General features: G+C 36.6%; 1 protein-coding gene, 1 non-coding gene and 1 pseudogene across 4 annotated transcripts; 2 read left to right on the forward strand and 1 right to left on the reverse strand.

Annotated features, from left to right (window-relative positions):
• The first annotated feature begins 7,861 nt into the window (after window positions 1-7,861).
• Window positions 7,862-9,635, forward strand: LOC147475466 (tetrahydroberberine oxidase pseudogene; annotated as a pseudogene). The gene has a single exon (XR_015208946.1). The product of XR_015208946.1 is annotated as a tetrahydroberberine oxidase pseudogene (transcript).
• Window positions 9,636-10,706: 1,071 nt separating this feature from the next.
• LOC147475467 (UBQ, helicase-c and DEAD-like helicase domain-containing protein) lies at window positions 10,707-22,052 on the reverse strand. Of its 2 annotated transcripts, XM_086583239.1 has the most exons (28): window positions 21,802-22,052; window positions 21,079-21,699; window positions 20,637-20,754; window positions 20,437-20,534; window positions 19,994-20,158; window positions 19,630-19,698; window positions 19,377-19,499; window positions 19,135-19,284; window positions 18,829-18,960; window positions 18,656-18,735; window positions 18,314-18,408; window positions 18,163-18,230; window positions 17,831-17,932; window positions 17,660-17,730; window positions 17,038-17,145; window positions 16,799-16,874; window positions 15,808-15,843; window positions 15,539-15,675; window positions 15,289-15,448; window positions 14,955-15,134; window positions 14,746-14,862; window positions 14,334-14,489; window positions 12,525-12,677; window positions 12,290-12,402; window positions 11,583-11,742; window positions 11,348-11,443; window positions 11,205-11,267; window positions 10,707-11,103 (listed from the first exon to the last, which is right to left on the reverse strand). In XM_086583239.1, the coding sequence occupies exons 1-28, from the start codon at window positions 21,961-21,963 to the stop codon at window positions 11,083-11,085; spliced, it is 3,630 nt and encodes a 1,209-aa protein (XP_086439365.1). In that variant the 5' UTR covers window positions 21,964-22,052; the 3' UTR covers window positions 10,707-11,082. The 2 variants fall into 2 exon arrangements, with proteins under 2 accessions (XP_086439365.1, XP_086439366.1); XM_086583240.1 differs by lacking the exon at window positions 15,808-15,843 and having other exon boundaries at window positions 21,802-22,051.
• A 72-nt stretch (window positions 22,053-22,124) lies between these two features.
• Window positions 22,125-22,197, forward strand: TRNAV-UAC (transfer RNA valine (anticodon UAC)). Its single transcript has one exon. It is a non-coding gene; the product is annotated as a tRNA-Val (tRNA).
• Window positions 22,198-23,388: the final 1,191 nt, after the last annotated feature.

Consider the following 23,388-nt stretch of genomic DNA (forward strand, 5'->3'; position numbering starts at 1 on the left):
TATTTCATCAAAGATACCAACTCAATCTGCAGAATGTTGTTTTGAGCATAGAGACTGGGGTTTGAAGTTTAAAACTAGCCCGCCTCGTGAGCTTGAATCAACGACTTGAGCCTCTAGATCGATCTATGTTTATACCTTGAGGAAAGCGGCGGCAACAAGAATATAGAGAGAACAACACGCCTAGTCCAAACATCAAAACAAGTATACATCTAAACCAAAGAAATTTTGAACAACAAATAGAAATACCATTCTGACTTGAGTTTGAAAACTGTGATAGTATTTAGTAATGATGAGTAGTGGATTTGAAGAGTTGTTGAATGGAGTTCATATTTTGGAGTAACCATCAGGAAACTATAATTCAAATTGAAGAAGGATCGGACATATCCTTTGAGCGGCAAGATTGTATTATAGACCGACCCAATAAATTTTTTTGTTTGTGAAACAAACCTATTGGTTTACGTTTCTTTATGAGTCCTTGGATATAAAAAGAACGCAAGTCAGCTCTCATCAGTCATAAAACTAACAGAGAAGAAAAAAAAAAAAAAAAATAAATAAATAAAACAAAGTTCTTATATTATCGTTATTTCTCGTTCGGCAATTCATGTTTACTATAGCCAGCGGCAAATTCAACAAGCGGCAAATCAAGCAGTATCAATTCATTTAGCTCAAACCGTATGATGGGAGGTCGGGATGAAGACCGGTAACTTGATAGATCGGCAAATTGGATTTCAAATTGGATAATTGATGATCGGGATTTTTTGTAGAGAAACTAGTGTTTGACAGACTAAACTTTAGGAGATCGTCCAAGTTTCGAAAGGTGATCGGTTAAGGATTGCTAATTGGACAGGATGTAGTTTGTTTTTTTTTTTTTTTTTTGAATTAAGGGAAGGAAAATCTATGACCCCCCTTTTATTTTGTAGCTCGGCGGTTTCTTGTTCTTTTATTGTATGAATAGGGTCGGCAAAATATTAGTGGGTTACTAATGGGCTAATTATATATCGGGGCTTGCTTTCACCGATAGGATCGGCAAAATAAAAAAGAATGTCCCATGGGCGGCAAAACATAGATCGGCAAGGAGTGCTTGGCTAGATCAGTTCATTCAATTGCTATATAGTAGGTCGGCAAACAAGTTACTTGGTTTACCAAAATATTTAGAAATTGGGTATTAGACAATAGTGATTGAGCGGCAAATAATTGGATTGGCAAAGGATAGAGATCGTCAAGTTCAAAAGGATAATTGCTTGCCCTTGACTGATCAATTTGGGACGAAATTTGGGGTGGTAAACAATTTGACTGATCAAGTTCAAAATTTGGGGTGTCGCAGCCCCCAATGTAATGATAATGTAAAGAAATGTGGGGTGTCGCCGCCCCCAGTGTAATGATAACGTAAAGAAATGTGGGGTGTCGCCGCCCCCAGTGTAATGATAACCCCCCAGTGTAATGATAACGTAATGAAATCTGGAGTGTCGCCGCCCCCATAGTGTAATGATAACGTAATGAAATTTGGAGTATTGCCGCCCCCAAAGTGTAATGATAACGTAATGAAATTTGGGGTATCGCCGCCCCCAAAGTGTAATGATAATATAATGATTTAATTTAATGGTTAAAATATATGAATATAATGAAATGTTATGAATGCTAATTTAAATGTATGCATGTATGTATGAATGACAAATGAATTATAAATGTAAAAGATATTTAAGACGCCCCATGTATGAATGGAAGGTCTTTTATTTGATGACAAAGTGATACTTGTTATTGCAAGATTTTTTTTTTTTTTTTTTTTTTGTAGTGAATCAATATGACTTTGAGGCAGAATGATTGTAAGTATCAGCAATTGGTAAAGCGCTTCTTGTCGTATGGTTGATCCATTCTTGAGGAGACAACAAATAGAAAGTTATCGACATCATCATATGGACATATCAAAGATGTCGATGAGCCCTAAGGTTTGGGCTACTATCAACTTTGTGAGTTCCATTATAAGGTCAAACACTCTTTGTTATATGTTGATCCCTTCTTTAGTGAGGCAACAAATAGAAAGTTATCGACATCATCATATGGACATATCAGCATGTCGATCAGTCCTGTGCGAGTTCCATTATGAGGTCAAACACTCCTTGTTATATGCCGATCCATTCTTTAGTGAGGCTACAATTAGAATGCTATTGACATCATCATATGGAACAGATCAGCCACGTCGATAAGCCCTAAGGTTTGGGCTACTATCAACTGTGCATGTTCCATGACGAGGTCAACTACTGTCCTTGTTGTATACCAATTTCTCGTAGTTATATCTTGATGATCGAGCTAAATATGAATTGATGGCAAACAGATCGGAATTGTTGAACTAGTGTACTGGTCATCAAATTGAATCTTTTTGCTTGATGCCCAAATTGAAAGAGCTTTTAGAAATAAAATTCTTGAATTGAAAAAAAATTGAAAAAAAAATTGATTTTTTTTTTCTTCTTGCCGATCATTTGGATCAGCAAAATATTCTCTGAAACATTTGGTCGGCAAGTTTTTTTTTTTTTTTTTTTTTTTTTTTTTTTTAAGGTAGGTAAAATTAGATATTGCAAATTGGCAATGGAAAAGACCGAGCCAATTATGAAGATTAGTTCTTTCTTCGCCTAGGGTGAACATTTGGAGTATATGGACGGAAGGTTGGGATCCAATCACTCTTTTTGTAGTCCTCTGTAAGTGAGTCACCATCTATAGAACTACTACTGTCAACTGACCATGTAATGTGAAACATGCATTGGTCGACAATGAACTGTGAAACATGCATTGGTCGATAATGAGCTCGAGGGTTGGGACCACGACTTGGAGAGGGACCTTTCAAAGAGGTTGGACTACTAAAGCATAGTAAGTGATACATACAGATAATTTCTTCTAGGAAAGAGCCGATCTCTTATAGCCTTTTGGCTAGGATTGGCTACACTAACATTTTTTTTTTTTTTTTCATATCTTCGATTAGTTGTCTACCCCTCCATGAGTGGTCGACATTAAAGTTAGTAGAAGAGTTTTTGAACTCACTCACGATCACACTTGAAACTATGCGTTTTCATATTGTAGTTTTGTTTGCTTTATTTAATCGCACGATTCTTTTTGGTGCATGAGGAAGTGCTTTGATTCTGTAGTTACTTCGCCCGACAACTATACATGTATATGTTTCTTCAATTTTCGGAGACGACGGTCAACTTGAGTTATTAGATCTGCAATATGAATACTCACTCTCCCAGTCGCAGATGGCTGAAAACCATCAGACTTGGAAAGAGAATTCTCATTCGGCAAAAGTTAAGTGTTGAACTTGAGCGGCAAGAGGAGAGCCTTCACAGTTGTTTGTTCTTTGTGAAGCTATTGACGCAACTTTTTTGTTGTTGAGAGTATCCCCACAGACGGCGCCAAATATGTTTCAGCAAGATTTGCCAAAACACACCAGTTGAGGGTTGGAAGTAATGTTTTTTGGAGATGGTGAAGGAGATGGTGATTGGGGAAAGATGAGACTGGACTTCGGTTTTGAAGTTGCCTACGTACCCAAAGATATTGCTTGGGATCAAGTCTCGATTGCGTAGTTCTGGAAAAATGACGAAGGTTGGATTTTATAGGTAGCATTGGTGATAGTTACTTCCTCGTTCTCCAATATTCCAATCGTGGGATGAAGTTGGAGAATCGGGCGGAGAACCGGCCCAATCATGGGATGAAGTTGGAGAGCTGGCGGGATAACTGTCAGCTCGTGGAATGAAGTTGGAGAACTGGCGGGACATCTGTCAGCTCGTGGAATGAAGTTGGAGAACTGGCGGGAGAACTGTCAGCTCATGGGATGAAGTTAGGAGAACCGGCTGAGAACTCGTGGGATGAAGTTGAGAACCGCGGGAGAAACGTCGGTTCGTGGGATGAAGTTGGAGAACTGGTGGGACATCTGTCAGCTCGTGGATTTAAGTTGGAGAACTGGCGGGAGAAATGTCAGCTCGTGGGATGAAGTTGGAGAATTGGTGGGACATCTGTCAGCTCGTAGGATGAAGTTGGAGAACTGGCGGGAGAACTGTCAGCTCGTGGGATGAAGTTGGAGAACTGGCGGGAGAACTGTCAGTTCGTGGGATGAAGTTGGAGAATTGGCGAGAGAACTGTCAGTTCGTGGGATGAAGTTTGAGAACTGGCGGGACATCTGTCAGCTCGTGGATTGAAGTTGGAGAACTGGCGGGACATCTGTCAGCTCGTGGAATGTAGGCTTTGAGCATGGGCTTTTTCATAGATAAGCTCTGAGCATGGGCTCTGAGCGTGGGCTTGTTTATAGTTGGGCTCTGAGCGTGGGCTTGTTTATAGTTGGGCTCTGAGCATGGGCATGTATTGAATTGGGCTTTTATTGGGCCACATTTGTGGGGGCCGGAACATACATGTTTAACTGAACTAAATATGATCATAGTAAGACATTGTATCTCACATGTACGATATTATGTGGTGTTGTTAAATGACCCCTTATATGTATGACATTATGTAGTGTTGTAATATTCGTATTTGGAAAACCTGAAAATACACGTTTAACTGAACTAAATATGATCATAGTAAGACATTGTATCTTACATATATAACATTATGTGGTGTTGTTAAATGACACGTTTAACTAAACTAAATATGTTCATAGTAAGACATTGTATCTCACTTGTACGATATTATGTGGTATTGTTAAACTCGTATTTGGATAACCTGAAAATACACGCTTAATGCAGTTTTCATCCCTATTTTGCTTTACTTTTACAACATGTAGAAAGAATCCAATGATCAAATTAAAGTGACTTGGGACATAGGATTTTGATGTACAAGGTAGGAAGAGAGATGACAAGAGGGTGGGAGATGTTCAAGGGTTTATATGTAAACTCGTATAATGAAATATCATTTTTTCAAAAAAGAAAACACTAATATGTGGAAGGGTATTAGGGGTATTTCATACTATCATCAAGTGGGGACCACGTTCTGAAGTGGAATAAATCTTCTCTGCCATATTCAACAGGATGTTTTGTCCTAATCTTTAAGTCAACATCCGATCCAGGTATTCTCCATTTTAATTATCTTCCCTTTTTAAGTATCTAAACACGTTTAGAGTTTTTGGGAGTTTTGGTTCTATATAATGTACATGCAAGAGAACATCCAAAAGAATGAATGCACACCACTTGATTGATCTTAATGAGAGATAATTTTTTTTAGTTATTATATGGGGATTGTGGGTTTGTTGAGTTAAAGAGAATTATTTTGCTGGACAAAAACATGTTGGATACTTGGATATTGTCGGGTACTCCTAATCAACGATCCTTGGACTTGCTTGTTCAAAGAAAAAAGGAACATACATAAGCATTTGTTCAAAGTTTGATTTTACTTATCATTTTTCTTTTCTTTTTTCCTCCTCCCATTTTGCCGATTACTTGTGTGTTCTCTCCTCTGCAAAACAAAAGACGTACAAAAGAATTGAAAGTAGTTGATGAATAAGGAAGAACTCAGGTATGCTAACTTGCTAAGTTGTTTTAGGCTCTGTTTGGCAGTAACAAGTTAAGCCGTACTTATTAGCCATGTTTGGAGTATCCAATTCTTGTTGTTCATGTCCCAGAGATGATCAATAACATAAGGTGTTTGGTTATTGCTTACTCTTCCTCAAAACTTATTACACCCCAAGTCATAAACACACAAAATAATCATGAAAAACTTCAAATAGAAAACCTAATACAATGCAATCTTAAAACATATTGTTAATCAAACTCCCAAATTAATATACCAAAACAACTCCATACATATTTATATTTTCTTGAAAAAAAATTTACAAAGAAAGATTATATAAACTTCTTTGGTAGCAACAATTTGGAAATCACCAAAATCAAGTGGGTTTAATCTTGTATCTTCAAATTTGGAGAAATCAAGAGATGATGTGAGTAGGGAGATGTTCAAATTTGAGAAAATAGAGATTTTGTGCGATGAAAATGGTGGGTTTTGCTTTGAGGTATTGCACTTTTCCTTTTTGTTTCAAGTAAGAGAAGTAAGGTGTGGAGAGAAGATGGTGGGGGAAAAGGAAGAAATAAAATTGTTGAAGTGGTGAAGAAGAAGAGAGTAGGCAGTGTTTTCTCGTTTTTTTCTCTTTTTTTTTGTCGGTCTTTTCTTATTTACTAAGATGTAGATCGGAATCCAACCTTTTCAAAAGAATACCATTATTCACACTTTTGTAGTTGGGCCAACCAACTAGTAGCATACGGGCTTGGGCTCAAAATATAGGAACCAAACATAAAAATTGGGATAGTGCACCCTAAATCATGAATAGGTTGGGCAATACAGGCTACCAAACAGGGCCTAACTATTCCTAGACCCCCACATTACCAACCCATATGTCGTATAAACCAGTAATGATACATACACAGACCTACTAATTTGGCCTACTTAACCAACCTACTAATAGTAATCATTGATTTATATAGAGATATGTGTCTGTATGTATATTGCAATGCAAACCAACGTTATATATCCAAATAATAAATCGTAATAGTAGGTCTAAAAAGTAGATCCGTATACCACTTCTCCGTATAAACTTGAGGGCTACTCATTAGAATGATTATAAAGTTAAAATTGAACTCTTAAAAGAAGATTGAGATGAATATGTCAATCACCATCACAAATAAAGTTCAAAATGGTACTTTTGAAAGTTATACATACGCAAGTTCAGATTTTGCCTTCAATGAATATAAGCTGGTTAAGTTTTTAAAGACTACCATCATCCACTTGTTGTCTCAAATATTTTGCGTCGTCTGGATCCTAGTTTGTCCTTCAAAATTTATCTAAAGAGACATCGATCAATCAAGAATAAATTTCACCATTTAGCGCCGGGTTGACAGATATATGAAACATATATTCTAGTGGTCCATGTTTCTCCTTGACAGTGTCAAAGCAGACGTGCATGAAGTTGCCTTGCACCCTAACTATATGTAACATACATTTCATTTGTTCAAATTAAAGCAAACGTGTATGAAAATCTTTATTTTCCTGAGTAGCTTGCATTGAACAACCACCACCACCACCACCACCCCTCCCTCACTAGTCCAAAATTTACCGCATAAAGCAAAGTAAAACAACATGAAATTATCAGGGCCAACTGGGCAAATTAACTTCTTGGCTGATTTTTTTTATTTTTTTAAATCTTTGAGCTATGAAATTCAAGCTAGAAACGCTTACAGATATGATTCCTGACCATTTGCTTTCACAGATTTTGAGTTCGAGTTCATACATGGGCAGGGGAGGGGTCTATCATTTAGTATATTGAATTAGGAAAATTCAGCATTGATGTGTAGATTGGAGCATTCCATACATACGGATGATTATAAATCCATGATCAACTCAAAATTTCACAACTCATGAATAATATTAATAAGCAAAAGAACAGTCAATAATTTTTTCCATTGTTGAAAAATCAACGGCTAATCTCAAAGAAAAATCAACTTATTCAATTCGTAGAGTTGATATATAACAAGGATTTCAACTGCTAGCTAGCAAAGACTCAAGGAGGCTGCAACTAGAAGCTAGTATATATATTTATAACAAGGACGACCTTTATAACAGTCAAATGGTAATCGGATAATAAAAGCTCAAAATTCCAAAAGTTTCTGAGGCATGTTCTAGTTTTTACGTGCAATATCAACACCTGGTTTTTTGAGTTTCCATTTTTTGGACTTTTTTCACTAAAACAAACACGTCCCTTGGGAGTTAGGACTTCCAACATTGGATTTTACTTGTACAAAAAGATGATGACTATTATAAACTTGATGTTCACATTCTTATTACCTAGAAGTATCATTTGAGGCCAAGATGGTATTTTGAAAAACTATAAATAAACAGGTTCGTGCCTTCTCTAAACAACAAAACATGGGGAATTCAAGCTTTGCATTAGTAGCACTGTTTTATACACTTTTATCTCTAGTTTCATTGGCAACTTCAAGTTCATTGTATGACAACTTTCTGCAATGCACTTCCCTTCAGTCCAATTCTTCCATACCAATATACACTCCTAACACTGCTTCTTATTCATCTGTCTTGCAGTTCTCAATAAGAAACCTTAGGTTTACATCACCCAACACACCAAAGCCTGAACTAATAGTCACACCCTTGCATGAATCCCATGTTCAAGCGGCTGTGATTTGTTCCAGGAAATATGGAATGCATATTAGAGTTCGAAGCGGTGGACATGATTATGAAGGGCTTTCGTATGCAACTGGTGTGCCATTTGTCATTGTTGATCTTATTAATCTTCAATCCATAAGTGTTGACGCAAAAGATGGAACTGCATGGGTTTCATCTGGTGCAACCATTGGCCAACTCTATTATAGGATTGCAGAGCAAAGTAGAACTTATGGCTTCCCTGCCGGGATTTGCCCCACTGTAGGTGTTGGTGGCCACTTCAGCGGTGGCGGTTACGGTGCGTTGTTGAGGAAGTATGGTCTTGCAGCAGACAATGTTGTGGATGCTCGGTTAGTCAATGTTGACGGTAAGATTCTTACCAAAGAATCTATGGGGGAGGATCTGTTTTGGGCCATTAGAGGAGGGGGAGGAGGAAGTTTTGGTGTTATTCTTTCATGGAAAATCAGGTTGGTTCCTGTTCCACCTACTGTGACTGTTTTCACACACAATAAGAACTTGGAACAAGGCGCAACTGCACTTGTTCATAGGTGGCAATATGTGGCAGATAAACTCCCTCGAGACCTCTTCATTCGAATCGTTATAAACGTTGCAAACTCCAGTCGAGTTGGAGAGAGAACAGTACAAGCATCATTCCAATCTTTATTCCTTGGTGGAGTAAAACAGCTCATCCCTCTAATGGAACAACATTTTCCTGAACTGGGTTTGAAGCGCGACGATTATATTGAAATGAGTTGGATACAATCTGTTCTCTATTTCGCTGGATTCCCAATTGAAGGTCCATCAGACGTTCTATTAGATAGGAATCCATTAACTAGAGACTACTTCAAGGCAAAATCGGACTATGTTACAGAACCTATTTCAGAAAAAGGGTTGAAAGGAATTTGGAAACTGCTTCTGGAGGAAAATAGACCAGAAGTGATATTTAGTCCTTACGGTGGAAGAATGAATGAAATCTCTGAATCTGCTATCCCCTTTCCACATAGAAAAGGAAACATATACAAGATTCAGCACTTGGTGTACTGGGCAGAAGAAGGGACTAAGGCAGCTAAAGAACGTATAGGTTGGATTAGAAGGCTGTATAGGTACTTGATTCCATATGTTTCCAAGTCCCCAAGGGCCGCATATCTCAACTACAGGGATCTAGACTTGGGTCAGAGCAAGAACGGCACAGCAAGCTACTCCAAAGCTAAAGTTTGGGGCAGAAAATACTTCAAGAACAACTTCGACAGATTAGTGCTGGCGAAGAGCAAGGTTGATCCAGATAATTTCTTTAGGAATGAACAAAGCATACCAAGTGTTCCATCATGGAAAACTAGATACTAGTGTACGTTTAGTAATAGTATGTGTATACCATAGGAAGTCAAATAAAAGAGGTATCCGATATATATACCTCCATCGCTCCTTAGGATGTTGTAAGTTGTAACTTTGCCCAGTGTATTCTTTGTCATATAAAATGATTTGTTATTGCCTTACCGGGGTGTAAATAAATCTTGTAGGGTATGTAAATGTATCTATTGATTGATTCACATGAAATTATATCGTCAGACATACACGCACACGCCAATACCCTGCCTTCCCGAAACCATGGAGCTCAAAGATGAAGTAATTTTCCCAAACGCTTGTTATCCCATCGACTAGACCAAGGACGCGATAATCAAAATTCAAAGATTATTTGTGACTTTTTTTTATCGTAAACTCGTTACATTTCATTCTCCAGAAGTGCAAATCTATTAGAAACGAATTATCATGGAGAAAAATTGCAAAATCTTGCAAAATCCTATAAAATAATGCCAGATAGCGTCTGAAGGGTGGCCAAGTATTGATGATTTTAAAAGACCGTGGTCTAAAATCTGAATTTCACGGTGAGTGTCCTCTTTAACGCTGAATTTCAAACCAACATATCGCTAGGTTTCTAATTAAATAGGAGATTCAATTCTTCAGAAGTTGTAGGGAAATGGAGTGCATGGTGCAATTTTGCAAGTATGAGCGACTCTAATCCATTTCCAAGAGCAAGGACTCAAGGAGGATATATATATGCTAATTGGAACCAAAAATTGGTAACAACTTTCATGTTTTTTTTAACGCCCAGAAATTTTGAGTTTGCAATCATTGGCAATGTTTAACACTATAAATTAGTTGAAATTTTGTGGAGGTGATTTTCATGGGATTGTTCAACACATCTATAAAAACGAGATTTTAATTCATGTTGTCGGTGAAGTTGTGGGGCGTGGTACAAACCATGGTATAAAAACCATAGTATATTGATTATATATACCCAGTTTGCATGGCAAATCCAACTATTCGGATATGAGTGAGCGGCCAACTGGCGAACCAGCTGGCTGATGCTTCAGCTACGATCTCAAAACATGCTGCTAGATCTAGACATCTAGTCAACTCAAGCGACAGGGTCCCTTTGATGCAGATACCAATCAAGTGACCACTTGGTTAGGTGTAGATACTAGATACTAGACACACTGGAAAGTAAAATTTCATGCTTTCAAGTTATTTATGCTAGATCTTGTATGAAGGTCTGAAAAGCATTATGAAATCAAAATAGTGCCATTTTTCAGTTCTAATCTTGAATGGTACATGAGTACATGACCAACCAGTCAACCACTACACACTTTATTTTATTTTTATTTTTTGATTGTATAACTTCAATTTACACAGTAAATTACTGATTTAAATTAGCATTCTCTCCTAAATTTTGGAGCGATTGAATTAAACAATAATAAAAAAATAAAAAAATTAAGTCACAACCCCAACCTGCTGATTTGAGTTTGTATTACAGCAGAAAAGGCCCGAAAAAGCAGATGTGTTCTAATCCTTTCTTCTTGAACTGGATCTGTGAGAACTTTATGTTAATGCCATTCTAGTTAATCGTCTTCGATGCATATGGCCCCTTCCTGAGTAAGACTAGCCCATTTTGATGAGACCCTGCGTATACATAACCAACAGAATCATTGCTGTTCTGAAATTGGACCCAGAGATGCAGCTTTTTATGAATACTTTTCAACTTGAGCAAAATAATCAAATACCTTGAGAATAATAATGGCAGCATTCTTGTGTAGAACTTCATTGTACTCGTGACAGGAAAAACTCTGCAGCATAAAAAACCTTGAGAGAAATGGCATTACTTAATTTGAAGTTAATTCTATTGTACAAGGTAGCAAAAACAGACCTGAACACAGCTGGGGCAACCGGTTTCTACAGAGCAGCGGCAAGTTGTGATAAGTTCCAAAGAAGCAACTAAAATTTCTCTGAAACGTGGTTGCATCTGTTACACAATTCCAAAAACCAAGACAAGTTTTACTAACAGGTTCACATAAGAAATAAATAACATCAGTAACCTCTCATGACTTGGTAACGCGAATTGAGATCATTAAATACACATAACACACAAAAATATGAGATACCTGTGCTGAAACCCCGCTCCCTCCAGGATGCTGATCGTAAAGTAGAATTCTCTCAGGAACTTTTTGCCTTCTGTACTTAATTTCTCCTTCGGAAAGATAGTGAATTTCATTGGGATTTACACACTCGGAAGCCAAATCAGATGAGTTGCACTGAATAAACCTATATGCCAGCACATCAGTCAGACTCGTCATTGATAACTGATAAACTGCTACTTGTAATGAGAAAGATATCCCTTTCTTGAAAATGATGTGGAAAGTCTTAGATACTCGAACTTAAATGAAAAATACCTACAAACCTACATAAGACAAACAAGAACATCACTTCATCACTTCATTCTCAACAATCGAAGTGAGTCTGGCCTCATGGGGTCTAAAAAGCATCTCCCGACTGTTTTGATGGTGTCTTAATGGTATAAAAAAGGTTAAACGGATTATTTCTTCAATCTCAAACATTTCTCAATCAAGAGGTAAAATAATTGAATTTGTTTTAGTTCCTTCCACTATATGATAAATGCTTCATCAGTGTGTTATAAATGATTTTCTTGTATTGTGTTCTAGGTGCTCAACTTAAGGTTTGGCCTAACTGCACCGCAATATAACAGTATCACTTAGCAACAGATGTCCAAGACAGATTCAAAACCCCGTAGGCGTTAAGAAGAACCTAGCCGAGACAACTTGGTATTTTTATCATGTGTTATGTGACTTACAAAGGAACAACATTACAGAGAGCATGAGCAACAGCATGAAGGCCTGCAGGAAATGAGAGCTTTCGATTTTCCACAGCGTCTTTAATTGATGGAGGAACCCTGATCCAAACAGCCTGTTCAAGGGTAACATGCGAAATGCCCAAATTAAATAAAAGAACAGATGGATCAACCTTGGAAACAGGTGAAAATTACCAATAACTTATTTATTTGAAAATCAATTCCACATTGGACAAACCTGTGATTCATACGAATAATTAGGGAGTGAAAGTGGAACACTGTCCAAGATTTCATTGCTTCCTCGCTGAATTTTAAAGAAGCCGAACCATGTAGTCGTTACTTTGCAAAAGTTTGTTTGGGCAGCTGTCGAGTCCTGAGTTGCTGTATAGGCCTAAACACAGGTTACACAGCAGACAAATCATGTTCATTAACATTTTTTTCATATCTTCACTATTGAATTTAGGATGAAAGTGCATGTCATTAAAGATCAGTGGCTATTACTATAGATTAAAACTAAGGAAAATCCTAGAAAACAGTAATTCGTTAAAAGTAAAAAGAAACAAGGCGCAATGGATGATAATGGAATTGATTTCTAGAAAATAATAGCAGCTAGTTGATTTCCCCTCAAATCCAACTTTGACTTTCCAATTTCTCCATTTTTTTCGAACAAACCCAAAAAAAAACACCAGAAAGGTGTCGCCAGAAAAAAGAATTCAAAGCACTTTCTGAGTAACCTATTTTACGTACTTTTTCCTTGATGAGAGGATGCCATCTACACTTGTCTGCCCAATAATCTTTACAGACAGCCTTTTCAGCAGTTTCCCGATAGTTATCATCAGAAGAATGATAAGGATCTAATTATTCATTTTCAAAAACTAACAATAGTATAAAAGAAATTACCCCCCAATAAGTAATCTTGACTCTTTCAAGGGAACCACACCACTAGACCAATCCTAGAGTGTTCCCTTGAGTTCCAACAAAACTTTGTGCATCTCCTTCCCTTGTGTTCAGATATTCTTCGGATCATTTCGTTCAAAAGTACTGAAATAATAGCTCTAGGTAGATGCTTCCTTATCCATGTTGTCTTTGGACATAGAACATGTGTAATTACGTCCCCACCAAGCACATTCTCAACCCTATACCGACACCCAAGGCTTGCAAAAGATACAAAGAATAACTCCAACAGTGCACGGGGTATTATCAGCCGTTTCTAAATGTTATTTCCCTCCTCAGAGCAGGTCCTTATAGCTTTGCTCACTTGCGTACAACTGGAAAGTGGAAACACTTCTTCCCATCCGAGTTACACGTGTTAAGGTACATCCTACGTTAGGTGGTAATAATCTCCTGTTTTCTTATGGTTTACTTCAGCGAAGACAAGCTTTGTGCTCTTTGAAAGATTAAAATGGACACTTACAGGCAGTACTTTGAATAACAATGGGTAAGGTATATGATTAACACTTCAATAAGAATTTTTTTATCCAGAAGACCAATTGTAAGAAATTGATACAGACCTACTATGGAACGTCAGAGAGCTAGCAAGTATGAACACAAAGAGTATACAGAATGTCAAAAAAACAAGAAAGTAAAAAATAATAAATCAAAAAACAACAAAGTAAAACCTCAAAATCTTCTACTAAATCAAATACTAAGTATACCTACAATAAACTGCAAAAGAGTCTCTTACAAAAGTAAATGAACATGAGAGAAGATTCGGAAACAATCAATTAAAAATTAAAGATTGATCATTCAGTAGAAGGAGGGCATTAAAGGGTCCGATGTACTGCAGCACTAGATAAGCTCTTGAACCACTTAACCATAAGACATACACCTCAGGTATGTGAGACATAAGCTACATGCATTGCTGCTAAGGTGTATGCCTTCAGTTTGGACGCCTCCGCCTGGATTGAAGTGTGCCTCAGCCCTCATGGCATATGCTGGCTAGCATATCAATCATTCTTCAGTGTTACACAAAGATGGTTAAGGCATGTAACAGGAGAAAATACGAAGCGAGTGAGAAGACAGAAAAACAGATAAGAGCAGAACATACAATATCTCCACCAGGCACATGAACATCTGTGTAATCACGAGTCTTCGTAAAATACTTCGGATTATCCTCTTCGCACAGAGCGATCTTTTCAAATATATCTAAGTCCTTGACCAGGTAGATTTTCCCTTGCTGCATGTATACAGCACCTTCATAAACCTGAATAGAAACAAACGGCATCTCCAAATATTTATCCATTGATCATTCATGAGTATCAATAATCTAGAAATGAGATGGCATCAGTAAACACAATAAACAGCTTATAATAAAGACATTGTATCCGGGAAATATAAATTAAAAAGTAGAAGAATAAATCACCTAGGCAAATGCACGAATTCTTGTTCCCGTTGAACAAATTCCAGATATGGAAGTATATACTAACTTTACTAATCAAGCATTCAGAACTATCTATTACCTGAAAGAACGCTTTGCTTTCCTCAATCTCTTCAATGACTTCATCTGTTTTTTTGTCTATCACTTTGTATTTCTCAGTCTCTATTGCTCGGATACTGATTCCATATGAAGGTCTTTTCTGTAGCAGAAAAGAGAAAAGAAATAATATATCTTACAATTTGCACAAAATCTATAACCGATCGTACACTTTAGAGTATATAGTATAGAGACCTCATGACCAATATAGCTCCATATTCTGACTGGAGAATCACGTGATGGATCAGAACTCAGATACCCTTTCTTAGTAAGGGCTGTAATCGAACAATGTAGGGAAGGGCCAAAATATTTATCATCATGGAGAAAACTCAATGGGTGTTCAACAGCCGCACAAACAAGGTGTTGTTCAAGAACCTACAAAACAAGATGTTATGAATACACGGTAGTATTTTCAAGAAAATTGAAGCTCAACATAGTTTCAAGCAAATCCAAAAGTGACGAGCCTAAAGTAATTTGAAATTCCATATGAACAGAAAAAAAAGGACGAAAATCCATGTCGCTGTAATACCTGCTTATTTTTGGCATCAACGTGGCAACACTCGATTGAGCGCCGAAAAAGTTTTTCAGGGAATGTCATGAAATACTGATCAAGAGGCCCTTCAAAAGCAACGTATACAGCAAGTGATGGTCTTTCCCTTCTCCCAGATCTTCCAGCTTGTTGCCACAGGCTAAATAGCAATATAAATAGTGTCCAATCAAAATATGCAGCATAGTACTACAGAAAAACAGACAACAAATTGATGTGCTAGTTAGCTCACCTAGAAATGCTACCAGGAAAGCCAAGATGAAGAGTTGCATCAATGTATCCAACATCAATACCAAGCTCAAGTGCATTTGTTGCAGCAACCCCACGAAGCTTTCCACCAAAGAATTCACTCTCTATTCTCCTTCTATCCTGTTCATCAGTACACAGTATGAGAATCCAACAAATTGGTGATCGTTATTTTTGTTCAAGTAACGCAGTGAATTTGTGATAAAAGAAAGGCTTAAATAAGTCTTTACACATGCCAAGTGACAAAGGACATACCGGATGAGTCCCAAAGCACGGAGAAAATGGAGAAAGCTGAATAAATCATTAAAAATTATGTCTAAAATCGAAAAAAGTAAGCATACGGCATTGTAAGACTTGGTATTCCCTACACACATGATGTAAAAGTGATAGTGGCAAGAAAGTGTTTGAGAGATAGTGGCAAGAATGTGTTCGGATTGAAGGTGCTCAAATGCAAACATTCAAAAAGACAGATTCACAAGGACAGCAATACAATATGAAAGCCACGTACCCATGCATATCAAGTTCGAGATGAACTTTTTTTCATATTATTTCTTTTTTTGCTTAGTAAACACAATATTATACTACAAAAACAAACAAAAAAGTAGGTGTAGTGTGAGATGTTCACACTACAATCCCAAAGAGATATAAACAGGAACCAGACTGGCAAGGTAGTAGAATCTCATCTTGCCATCATATCCTCTGGTCTAATTTCTCTAAACAATGGGCACATGAGACGACCATTCCCATACAATCATCTTACATTTACATAATATCTGCTGAACATTTCTGGGGAGTTTTTCTAACCAGAAAGATGTGTTGTAGAAGTGGCCATTTATTCAAGAAAGCAAGTTACTTTCATGGTGTAGATTGAGTTTTGATTCTTTCTTCCTTGAATCAAGGTTGTTTATACTTTCATTTGTAAGGTATGGCTTATGTCAAGTTAAATTTCAGTTAAAATGCAAACTTCCTGTCTTACGAGTTATGAGTATACAAGTATACAAATCAAGGGAATAACTGAAACAAACAAATGCCCATTCACATACTACAATCTATATGTATAGAGTCACATGCACTGTTTTTTCTGGTTTGACCAATAACAAAAACAAAGAATTATTGGTACCTCTTAATTTTTCTGGAAGTCCAATTGAGTTTGTAATCATAATCAAGACAGTTACGTTATAGCAAGAAGAAGAAGAACTGAAATGACACAGTGACAAAAGATTTAAACAAGAAGCCCAATATCAACCTGAGCAACGTAGCCACCTCGATAGGAACATATGGAATCAACAAGACAGGGTGCAGTCTCTTGAAGAATCTCACGCCTATAAACAGTTTTAGAGATGATAGGACATTAACCCTTTCTTAGTTAACCAAAAAATATATATATAGAAGGGATAAAAAGTAAAAAAATAAATAAATAAAATTAAGCCCATAAGATGAATTTGTTCACAAAAACTAAGACGTGTATATGGTTAATGTACATACGTATAAAATAGAACAAGTTCACAGAGTTTCCGTGTTTTGCAAAAAGCAATGCAACGAAGTCCATGCTGAACCATTTCCGCGAAGATTGAGGAGATCTCCGAAACTGGGCTGCATAATAGAGACATAGTCATTAGCAACAGAATTTCAGATATCTTCCAACAATTCAAAGGCATATAGTTGAGGATTGATCATGCTCAAGCAAAAATAGTCTTATGCACTCATGTGTAGAGATATGTGAGTGTCTCCAGATGAGTATACTCCATTATTTGCGGGGCAATCTCCTAACCATATAGATAATCCAAACATACAATTCGACAAATCTGAAAACTCTACCCTCATCAAAATTGGCTAACTGCGTAGTTTCCAGTTACAGTGTTAGATTGAGGGTACATTTGGCAGGGTCGAATATTTTGGAATGCGCTGATTTTTAGTGGAGAAGACTTTTAGTGCATTGAGTCCTGTTTTAGTGCCAGTGAAAATATATCCATCAAAATGACTATTTAACAACAAAATTTCAATTTTCTGCCAAAAAAGAGACCTGACAGTATATGTTTGATACAAGCTGTGGAGAAATGGGCATTTCCATTAGGTGAGGAGAGAGAGAGAGAGAACTTGTTTGTACCTAGTGCGCCTAGAAATGACATTTTTATCAGCAGTTTTACTGATACCAGTGTCACTTGAAAACTTTGAAACCTGTGATTTATCAGCGATAATAAGGATTTCAAATTGAAAGATTAATATGTCATTCGAAGGTCACTATTCTTGATCAAAGTAGAAAAGAAAAGCCACCAACCGTCTTCCAAATCAATGGTGGATTCCAGAGGACAAAAAGCTTTGGACCACTTGGACTTCCATCATTCTGGATCAAATCCAATGTTGGCAGGCCTGCAAGTTCCTGAAGCATTTGAAAATAGAACTGGGTAATTACTTGCGAGTGATAAAAATAACAGAGAAAATGACTTAAAATATGTAACAAAACACTTTTTTAACACCCTTTCATGTGTTAGATACAGTCACCATTCTAGTCTTCCCATACAAGATTTGAATATCGGTACATCAATCATTTCCCCCATTTGGCTATGAACTCATCCATACAGAAACACATATACACAGAGCAATTCATACCATAGCATGTTCACGAGGATTGGCAGAGGTGGCAGTACAAAATATGAATGAAGGATCGCTACCATACACTACATGGAAGAAAGTTCATCAACTCATAAGAAGGAGAATGATAACAATAATGACAGATAACATTGTAAAACAAGTGTTGTACCATGAGCACAAAGCCGGCGAAGCCTCCTCAATATAAGAGCTGTATGGCACCCAAATGCCCCTTTATAAGTATGAGTCTCATCGATGACTACAAATCTGAGATGATAAGATGCATTAGAGAGCCTTATTAAGAATTTTTTAAAAAACAAATAGGAACAGGAATAATCTTTGGTTCTTTTTTGAAAAAAAGAAATGCAATTTCGTTTTTTGAGTAATAAGACTATTCCAATTATGATCAGGAAAATACCCAGTTGATGACAATAAGAATTATAAAGGCTGGTCGGACTCGCACATAATTTTTAATTTTCAATAATAAATATATAAGAATAATGAACCTGACTACCTGAGATTAGATAAAATCCTCTGGAATTGGGTGTGGGATGGTAAGATTGACATGTGTAACATATCTGGATTTGTAATTAACTGCATCAATGACGACAAAATGTTTAGCAAAAATTGAAAAGAATATTTAAAGAAAAGCTACCCAATCTAGGGAAACCTAACTTACAAAAATACCAGTCTAGCGTTATCACGAAGCCACATCCTATCCCCTTGAGAAGTGTCACCATCGTATACACCCATAGCACAGCTCATCTTCATTCCCTCTGTCATCAGTGATAAAGCCCTCATCTGATCTTGAGCTAAAGCCTGCAAGCATGCACAAATAAGATTATTCATATGCATTAAAAATAAACCTAAAAATGAAAAAAATCAATCTACTAAAAAGGGAAAATCTGTCATTATGGATTACTCAGAAATTCATTTCGCTTTTTTTGACAATATTGAATTTGGATTACGAGTAAATATTTTGAAGGCATGAACCTTCGTGGGAAATAAGTACAGAGCACATGATGTTAAATTTTGGGATAATGATTCCAGAACTGGCACGTTGTAACAAAGTGATTTTCCACTGGATGTCATGGTGGCCACAACGACATTCTTTCCAGAAAGTGAAGCCTGTATCGATTCAGCCTGCAAATATTAAAACAACCAGAGCTCAACAACGTCAAATACTCATCTATATCATAGGGAAAAAAAAACATTATTGTGTGGCCCTCCTATACCTGGTGGCTATATAACCTAGAGACTCCAATCCTTTTAAGGGCAGACCTTGTGGTTTCTGAGAGCGCATTTGGGATATCCACATAAACTGCTTTTCTTCCACATATTTCTTCAATGTGCACTATCTGCACCAAACATGGCAGACCAAAGTAGAAAAATATAAAACAAAATAAAAAGGATAAGACATAACAAAACTAAACTAAACAAAAAAGATACAAACCAAACAAACAAACAAAAGCAGAAAAAGTAAAAAACCTGTTCACGAGATCCAATGCCCTTTCTCAGGTGTTCCACCATTTCTGCTGGTAACAATGGTTTCATATCCTGTTCGCCAAACAAATTGAAAATTATGACTACATTTACCTGAGAATACGAATGCAAACAAAGCAACAGCAGTTTTAAAAGATTCAAGATAGTTACTTAAGTCCAATCCTTTAACATATTTATATAAGGTTTGCAGTTTGCATATTAATATTGCCAGTGAGCCACAGGCCAAACAAAACGAAATTAGAACCACAAGAGAAGACAAGGCAGTTGTAAAGCAACCCAAACAGTTGTGAGTTTGTGACAGTGGGAACATCCAAACCACTAAAAAGTAGAATAACAAGTTCACTCTTACATGGCAACGTTTCTGTCCTGATAGAGAATTCGAAACAGCTGTACTGCCGGTTCTGGCACGTTTTGCTTCACCACATGTTGTTGCACTATTACCATACTTAATGGATACAATAAGATCTTCCAGGGAAGGCAGCAAATTCATCCTATTTCCCGATTTCCTTTTAGCCTGAGAACATAAAGGTTCAATTATTTAATAATCAAGAGGTCTGTTTCTTACAAAAATTACGTAGACGAACTGTTTTTATTCAAACTAAGTCCAGTAACAGAAGAAAACAAATTGATAAAAAAAAATTCTGAAAATACAGCGACAAGCCATTGAATCTGCTGATTATTACAAAACTGAAGATATTATCCTAGATATGCATCAATAAATGGACATGTGGGAATACAGAAGAAAAACAAAAGACGCCATTGGTACTCAAAACATGCGGCAAAAAAACGTACCATTGAATCTCTAACAGCCCACCACAAATGTTCTTTGAATCCGGCCTCCCGTTTCTTAATCGCATTTACGATAGTTGAGGTAGAAATTTGTTTTCTAACTGTGGCACACATGCAAAGCCAGAACAAACACCACTTACAAAAGTGTAAGCAAGATTGGATACAGAAAATGGAGAAAACCTCCAGAATATGGCTAACCATACCTGTGCGAACATTATTAACAGAATCAGATTGACCTCCTACGTCTTTTGAAGAATCCACAATGACAATTGCGTCACCCAATTTGATAGGCACGTTTTCATAAGTACCAATCCTCACAATCTGGGAAGCAAACAAACACAAATTGAGACAATCTAAAATCAATTCTTTGATTTGATTATAAGACAGTATATCTGCAAACATGTGACAAAACAACTCATAGTTATCCCGTTCCCAAACACGAAGGGGCCAAAACAATATCACAACACAACACGGGCAAATTTAATAACTTCCGGGGGATAGTAAAATCGCTGCAATATATGAAGACTTTGGCATGATCAAATTAATCATGTTTGTTGGATTAAGTGTCGTCTGCATTTAGCATACTAAGTAAAGTCTTGATGCAAATAATATTTTAGTCTTCATACCCAGTATCAAACTACATACCTTTGGACAAAGTACAGAAAGCTGCTTCACATCTTCAATGCATAAATCAAGTCCAAACACACCAAGTTTCTTCATAGCTCCATTTAACCGATCGCAAGTAACATCAACACTTTGCATTTGCAAAAAACCCGAAAAAATATTCAAAAACGAAAAAACCTTCAATAACTTCTTCAACCAAACCGGACAATGACACGATTTCCCATAACTAAAACCCAACAACTTCGAAATCAAACATTCCAAACTCTTCGCATCACACAAACAATTCACCCTATCCATAACCTTCACAACCTTCTCATACCCCTTTTCATCCAATACAATACCACTCTTCCCACCATTTATCACATCCCCTACCAGCCCATTCCGTGATTCGTCCTTTTTTGGTATTTCATATAACCCTTTATTATTTCTATTCCTTTCAACAAATGATGATAAGTCTTGCATTAAATCATCCCAAGTCGAATCAGTACAATTTGAGGACGGGGTTCTTTTTACCAATTGATCGTAAGGTTTAGAATGTGTCTGAGATTGAATATTCTTTTTTGTAAAAGGAACAAGAACAATAAACTCCTCTTTTTCAATTGTATAACTACTTATAATACTCTCCATCCTCATTTTAGCACCCTAATAAATAAACACAAAAAACAAAAATATTGACATTAAACAAATAATTAATTAAACGTTATTATTATTATTATTATTATTATTATTATTATTTTGGTGTACCTTAAAGAAGAGATGGAAATTGGGTGAGTTTTTGGCGGGGGTGAAGATTAATTTGAGGAGAAGTTTGATTTCTTGGATTTTGAGATTGGGTGAGATCGAAATTATAACTGATTCACCGGATAAACTTCGGATTTCGATTTCTTTTTCGGTTTTTTCAGACATGGCTTATTTTGAGCGAAACCCTAGATTTTGGCGCGGGAAATTGGAATGAAAGAAAAGTGTATTTATAGTGATGATTATTAGGCGGCGGCTAGGCTAGTCATTTTAAAGCCGCGAAGTGAATGTATCTATGTGTAAGTTGAGACAACGTTGAGAGACAAGAAGTTGCTGTAGTGTAGTGGTCATCACGCTTGCTTTACACGCAAGATGTCCCCAGTTCGAACCTGGGCAGCAACATAGAAATTATTTTTTTAGTTTTTTACTATCGTTAAATTTTACTTCAAGCCTTCATCATTGAATTTAGCATTCAGTCTTTCAGTGCCGAAATTGGTTCTTCATAATTTCATATATTTATAGTTTAGTTCATTTAAAGTTTTTGGGTTAGCATGGTGGTTGCTCTCATCAAGAGAAACACAAAAGGAAACCTCTCTAAATCCATGCTCTCTTAATTCTAAAACTGCGCTCTGTATTTTTGAAACTGCACTTTACACATCTGAAGTAGAAATTATTGGGTAACTGCCACTACTTTGCTTTCTACAACAACCAATCCACCCAAATTCAAATTATTTGAAGAATATTCTTGTGATTTGCTGGAAATTGATATCAAAGAAGATGCAAAAATGAAGACTCAATTGAGATATTCACATAAATTTAAAAAAAGAAGAATTATAGAGCAAAGAGTAAGGAACCAGGGTTTTCGAACCCATTGAATGTGTTGAAATTATCAAAGGTGTTTATGGAGTAAAAAAATTCATAGGACCTGTTAGGGGAAAGTTGTCGTATATACATTGTTCTAAAAATTGGTCTAAGGGCGTCGCAAAAAGGCTTAGGTGGTGCCTTAACCGACTAAAGAGTTTTAAAATTTTCAGGTTTTTAGGCCCTAGTTGTTTAAAAATTGGTGGACCGATTAGGGGCTAATTTGTTTAAAATTAATTGTCCGACTAAGGCTAGGCGGTCCAATTTTTTTTTTTTTTTTCGAATGATTAAATGTCGAAAAATAAAGACCCGTGTAGACTTAAAATTTGAATGAGTTTAAAAGACTTAAGTCTAATGTGAATTATATGCCACTATAACAAATAGTATGTTTTTATATGAAGTCAATATTCCTCAACTATTACGCATTTTTGTAACAAGTATTTTTGTTCGTGTTTATTTTTTAAGTTATGGTAAATGATTTTATTTATTTATTGTAGTATATGTGTGTATTACTATATATATTAGGAAAAAAAACCGTCTAGCGCCTAACCCGTCTAGACACTGCCTAGAAAGCCTAGGCGCTTTCCCACCACCCGACTACTGCCTAGTGTTTTTAGAACACTGCATATATATGCTTCTCAAAAAAAGAGTGGGAAGGGAGGAGGATCAGGTGCTACTAATAGCAATGTATTTTGTATCTCTTTAAATAAATATACTTTATTTGACTGGAGG

Source organism: Coptis chinensis, chromosome 9 (assembly GCF_015680905.1).
Source record: "Coptis chinensis isolate HL-2020 chromosome 9, ASM1568090v1, whole genome shotgun sequence".
NCBI lineage: Eukaryota > Viridiplantae > Streptophyta > Magnoliopsida > Ranunculales > Ranunculaceae > Coptis > Coptis chinensis.

Bases quoted from the DNA above. Each gene is read 5' to 3' on its own strand.
- LOC147475467 (XM_086583239.1), bottom strand. From the start codon at position 21,963: ATGTCTGAAAAAACCGAAAAAGAAATCGAAATCCGAAGTTTATCCGGT. The intron at 17,146-17,659 runs GTACAAACAAGT...TCTATTATGCAG, and splicing joins GTCATTTCTAGGCGCACTAG to CCCAGTTTCGGAGATCTCCT. The intron at 11,268-11,347 runs GTCTGTTTTTGC...TTTATGCTGCAG, and splicing joins GTTGCCCCAGCTGTGTTCAG to AGTTTTTCCTGTCACGAGTA.